The sequence below is a fragment of the Adelges cooleyi genome, unplaced genomic scaffold (assembly GCF_023614345.1).
Source record: "Adelges cooleyi isolate 19-005CV unplaced genomic scaffold, UGA_ACOO_1.1 ACOO_flye_CR_arks_rails_tigmint_CR_PRNA_247, whole genome shotgun sequence".
Classification (NCBI taxonomy): Eukaryota; Metazoa; Arthropoda; class Insecta; order Hemiptera; family Adelgidae; genus Adelges; species Adelges cooleyi.
In genome coordinates this window covers 11,114,934-11,120,933 of record NW_026095912.1, presented here as the reverse complement: position 1 = coordinate 11,120,933, position 6,000 = coordinate 11,114,934, and the positions used below count along the sequence as shown (strand labels likewise).

The 6,000-nt window shown below is 37.2% G+C and overlaps 1 protein-coding gene across 2 annotated transcripts in view; it reads right to left on the bottom strand.

Moving 5' to 3' along the window:
* Positions 1-866: 866 nt before the first annotated feature.
* The window catches only part of LOC126836931 (mucin-12-like), a 47,688-nt gene continuing 42,554 nt past the window's right edge, over positions 867-6,000 (bottom strand). The window contains exons 10-13 of one of the 2 annotated variants that reach the window (XM_050570651.1): positions 5,784-5,945; positions 3,277-3,474; positions 2,749-2,919; positions 867-1,953 (exon numbers count right to left, since the gene is read on the bottom strand). In XM_050570651.1, the coding sequence (XP_050426608.1) occupies positions 1,832-1,953; positions 2,749-2,919; positions 3,277-3,474; positions 5,784-5,945 (653 nt within the window). In that variant the 3' untranslated portion in view covers positions 867-1,831. Of the gene's footprint in view, positions 1,954-2,748; positions 2,920-3,276; positions 3,475-3,952; positions 5,732-5,783; positions 5,946-6,000 lie in introns of those variants that run through there. The other variant, XM_050570650.1, reaches the window with a different exon arrangement.

The window sequence follows — 6,000 nt, the reverse complement described above, 5'->3', positions numbered from 1 at the left end:
AACAACGCTTTAAATTTTTTGTAGGACTATCCTACTTTTCAATAAATGTACCCAATAATATAGTTTAGTCTATGAAAAATTAAAAAACATTTTTTATATTTCATTATTATTATAAATTATTTTTAATTGTATCTTTGATTTAGGTTAATCACGTCTTGTATTATGTATACAAAGGTCATTGACAATTCAAAAATATTTTATCATCTATGCTTGTATATACCACGGTCTTAGACATAACTCTTGAGTCTTGGTCCAAGACTCAAGAGTCATGTATATTATTTTTTATTTTGTTTGTTCTTATTAGTTGCAGTATGCATTTCATAATTAATATTGTTGTTTGTTATGATAATTTATATTACCATTATATACTTAACATATCATATTTTAACATAATATACTTTATTTATTTATAGTATATTATTAAATCAATGTCCAAGACTCAAGAGTCATGTATATTATTTTTTATTTTGTTTGTTCTCATTAGTTTCAGTATGCATTTCATAATTAATATTGTTTTTTGTTATGATAATTTATATTAATAAATTTCATTTTTTTATCAACTTAAAATAAGTATTTACTTTTTGGGTGAGGCCCTCATTTGGCAGGGGACCATGGGGCCCCGCTGCCGGCTTGGATATGAAAAATATTGTCCTACATTACACAATTTGAAAGTTGGGAACCCTATTTCATGACAACCTCTCATTTTGGCCGATTTCACATTTGGTAGCGACCGCACCATCCTGAATAAGTTGACCTAATAACTTAATTTAAAGACACATCAAAATCATAGGGTATATAGTTAAAACGAGGACAATAAATATACAACATTACATTTTTTTTAATTTTAGATAAAAAATGTAGTCGTAGACAATAATAATTAATAATTTTGTTTCATAATATTTAATAATAACGTAAATCCGTGTAAAATTCGAAGTTATTTTAATGTAGACACAATACTAGACATACATATTCCTTCATTAGGCAGTATAATATATAATAATAATACGGCATACAGTGTACGGTGTAAAATGTGTTCTCATACAAGTAGATAAGTAATAGTTATGTATAGGTAGATAAAATGTATTACAAATATTGAGCCTATATTTAAAACAATAATAATATTAGATACCTATTAAAAAACTACTATTATTTTGCAGAGTTATTTCCATTTGTTCATAACATCTTATGACTATAATTTTATTTTGTCTATTAAAATCTACAAAAATAATATTGTTATTAAACCGTTTGTGCAGTTTATTCATTAAATAAATAATATGATAATTATATTTTACAATAGGCCTTTCAGCACAATTGATTAATTTAATCAAAAAAGGAACATTAACGCGCACAAAACAAAAATACAAATTTGGTAATCGCGTATGACTGCAGTATTACACATTAACGTAGGTATCATAGTTGTTATTTAATATAATATTATTATCTTTATTAGCAAACGATTGATGTATAAGTAAGTAGTTAATTGTTACAATATTACAGTGTCTATGCATTATTATTGATCATAATAATATTAAGTCGCTTGTTGAAATTGTTTTTTCCACAGTTAACTCAATTGGGTACTATTAAGAGCTCCTAGCTCTCACGCGTCTATTTCTCTTTCAACCCCTCTCACTTTTTCCATAAACGCAAAGAGTAAAAATAATAATAATATTGATGTTATTTACAAAAAAAAAAAACATACATAAACAATAAAGTATATACTATAAAATATATATCATGTAAAATTATTTAAAACAGATAAAAAAAAATTGGTAAAGTACGTGTAAGCCAAACGTTCACTACAGTAATGAGAAATAGACACTCGATGGTCACATCATTGATTTAGAGTGTAAGTCACTAATACTGCTATGATGGCCATCATTAAGTTCAAAGTAATCGTCGAGGTGCCGTTGGGTGGCGATGTGTTACGGTTCTTCAAAGGCGGCATTCCCTGAGCTAAAAGTAAAAATACAAAATTATGTTTATATAAAGTGCATTATTATAGGAAACGCGGTTAAGGCGGCAGAATAAGACTAACGTATCAGATAATATGATTCGATTCAATAATTATTTCACGAGTGTTTAACTAGTTGAATGTTGTCTTTTTTTATATTGAGCTATACCAATATTAATTTGAATTTTTCACATCGTTCGCAACAATTAGGTTCTAGTCAGACGTCAGCCACCCAAATTTTATCCAGTCCACAAGGTGAAAATACCAAACAAACGACTGAACTTAGGAAAAAGGACGTTCAAAAACGCAATAGAAATTGAAAAACGCTCACAAAATTTCAACAGAGAAGATGGTTGGACAATTATCAATACACGGAAACCAATCATTAAATAGGAACAAAGAAAGAACTAAATTAAACCCACCTGACAATGCCACACAATAGAAGCAGCTATTGTTGAAATAAATGAAAATTTCAGTTGCAGAAAAGAAAGAGCAATATGTAAAGAATGCCAAAAAAGCACACATTCAAAGAAAGTCACTTGACACATGACAACATTGTACGGTGGTAAGACATTGGTCGTATAAATAGCAGTAGGAAACAAGTGAGCCATTCAGTATAGATACGACAGCCGAACAGTGACTAATCGCTCCGAAGATGGACTCTGCAATGAGTTAGAAACGTCAGTATAAAACTGAATACATCCGAGAATTATCCACATAATGTCTTATTGTATCGTCCGGTATTGTTTTTACGGCGGTTTGGGTTTATTTATGAAAATATACAAGACGAGACTTACCGGTGATGGGTTTCCAGGGTTTCATGGTGGACGAGGGCAAACGTTTTGGGATGGCCGTATAACTACTGCGTGGCGTTGACGATTGGACGGGAAATAAAGATCCTTGAGTGGAAGCCACCGGCACGAAACTAGTTGAACCACTTCCGGTTTTTTTGGCTGTGTCGCAAACTCCTAATTGAAAAAAATTACAAACAATATTAGAGCGTGACAAGAGGGTAATAAAGATTATTATCGAATTATTTTTTTTTAAAAAGCTAAAAAGCTTATAACTTCTATCAGTTGCTTTTTCGAATATACACAAGAAAAAAATGGTCAACATTTATTTGGACGAAAATATTCAATACTTTAGATGTTTTAATGACATTTAAAATTAATCCAAGAATCGTTTTAGCTCTTAGTTTATTTTATATAATTTACACGGAGTTTTAAACGAACGAAAATACACTTAATTTGTTGGTTAATTCAAATGACTCGATATTTCCAACCACTAGGTGCAGTATAAGCTATGGACGAGCTTGAAGCTGATACCTTTTTTGATTAGTTTCATCCCAGTTTTGTACGGATCCACGTTGCGGGTACAGTGTCGTCCGGCTTCCGTCAACAGCAATTCGCCTTCGGTCACAATAGAACCGACAAAACATTCGTAAGTATTGGCGTCCTTGCGGCGGGCGTACGTGTAGGTCAGGCCATTTTCTTCCCACTGACCCAGACACTGGTAATCTCGTTCTGTAAGATAAAACAAACTTTAAAATTTGTACAATAGGTTGCGGTTTTAGAGTGTACATAATGTATAAGTGTGTACGACATAATAATAAGTATAAACGTGTAATAATTATATTCATTAAACAAACATAGGAAAATCATGCCAATCGCGGTGCTTGTACAATATGGTAATGTAAATACACATTGATATAAGTAGCGGTGAATAGTTCGACACTAATAATATTTTTTTGTAATCGTAAGTTGTTTCTGACTAACGACAATACGGCTATGTGCATAGTGGATGGGTAGGTATTACCGAGTACATGGTGTGAGCGTGCAATCATTGTTGGCCGATACCACCGTGATGTTTCGATCTAATACCGCGTGAGACATTTAACATTCTGTTGGCAACGTGTAAGTGTGATTTAACGCTTAACACACATTCCACTAGTTGTTTCCGTGATACTGAAAAAGACTCGGTTGCTCTGCAGTCATGATATACCTTCGCGGTGACGTTTAGGTTGGAAAACTCCTGCATTTCCCACCCTGGACGAGGCCTGGGGCATTCTGATAGCAAACGTCTGCGACGGCAACTGAATGGGTGGCAAAGCTATGGGCGTCTTCTTTTCTCCTAATGTGGTCGTGGCGGCCTTGTGATAACCGTTGACGTTCATTGGATCGCCGACGAACGTTTGACCTCCACCATTCCAATTATCTCTCTGATAATAATTGTTGGTAGATGCGCTCTGGTTGTGGTATCTCTGGCCCATCTGAGGGGTAACATAGCCAAAAGGCGAATATCCCCCTCCTCCCTGGATGTTATAAGTGGTTCTGGGATCGACGGGTTGCTGTCCTTGATAAACCGCTGGTGGTGGAGGTGGGTTACCATGCGTGTCCGTCCTGCGGCCTATGGTCTGTCCATCCGGCATGTAACTGCTATGTTGATAACTGTTAGTCCCGTAAGGGTGGTAACGATCGTCAGCTGGAGTCTGATATCTCGTTTGATAATTATGATTGTTTGAATTGGTATACGTTTGTGGGTGCTGAGATCCTCCTCCGGAATAGTAGTCTGGAGAGTTACCGGCTCGCCCGTGATACGGTGGTTGATGGTGATACTGTTGGTCGTAATAGTGTGGTGGAGACTGACCAGAGTAGTCGGGACCAATTTGCTGATACGTGGGTCGAGACTGTGTGGATGGCTGGTAGTTGTGCGAGGGATCCGAACGGAATCCAGTGTTCTGTTGCAGGGGATATTGACCGGACGATTGGTAACCTCCAGGGTTAGTACTTTGGCGTTGCTGAAAGTCCGTGGACGAAGGGCGATTTGAGTAGTCCATTGTCTGAGGGACACCGTTCGGGTGAATGGCCGGTTGCATTTGGCCGCTGGGAGTGGAATTGTTGAAGCCAGACATCTGGCGTGAACCCGATCGTTGATAGTCAATAGGGATGCCACTTGACTGAGTGTAACCGTTGGAGAAGTTGTTAAATCCATTGATTTGTCCTTGGGGAGTACTTCTGGATAAGTTGTAATCGGTTGTTGGTTGACTGAACCGAGAGCTAGACGGAGAACGTCCGAACTCGTTACCTGTAGAATAATCAGAACGGCTTTGTTGCGTAGAAGACGCAGGCGACGGAGAAGAAGGCGACGTGCTTTGAGCTTTGAGCACCTGCTGGCTAGTATTTTCTACGACGGTCGTCGGTCCAGAGATCGAAGTACTTATAGTGGTAGCACGAGATGATGGACTTGTTGAGTAGTCGATGGTTTGACTCGATGACTGGGTAGGAGTGCTCGTGGTAGCCGTCGAAGAAGGTTCTGTTGAGGACCTTAAAGTTTGTTGACGGGTTGTCGTGGTCGTCGATGGTTTAGTCATTTCTGGCAACGAAGGCGAGGTATTTTTTGGGGTTTCTGAAGACGCGAACGAGGGAGTCTGCGTGGTCGAGTACACTGTAGGGGTAGTGGAAGGCCATGAGCTAGTGCTCTCGCTCATCGTCCATGGGACGGTCGGATTTGGTTTGGCCGGTTGTGACGACGACGTGCCCAAGGACTTGGTCAACGACGACGCGTCCCTAATCCTACGCACGTTAGATCGACGAAATCCTGAAAAATTCGGGCATTTTCCAACAGTACTTGGAAAACAGATATGCGCAGACAACTGCTAAGCGTTAGTCGTAGCACTTCCAAATTATAATATTAAAAAAGTTACAACTATGAGCTACGCTTTTTAAAACAAAATTATAATCGCAGCTAATGATACAATATGTTAGAACATAATATTATAAGAGTTATTGGTTTAAACTACAGAGCTGTGTGTTTCTTTAAATATCAACCTTACCTTCATATATTTCTGAGGTGGAACACTCTGAAACCGTGTAGTGCATGGTTTCGAGGGCGTCACAGTCAGATGCTAGTTCAGCGCAAAGTCCTTCGCCATCAGGCAACATTCCAGTGTAGTCACCCATGATCGGACATGGGGATACTTGTGCACCATCCGTTCCTATCATCATTACACATAGTTAATAATAAGTATATTAAAAGTATCATTGTATTCG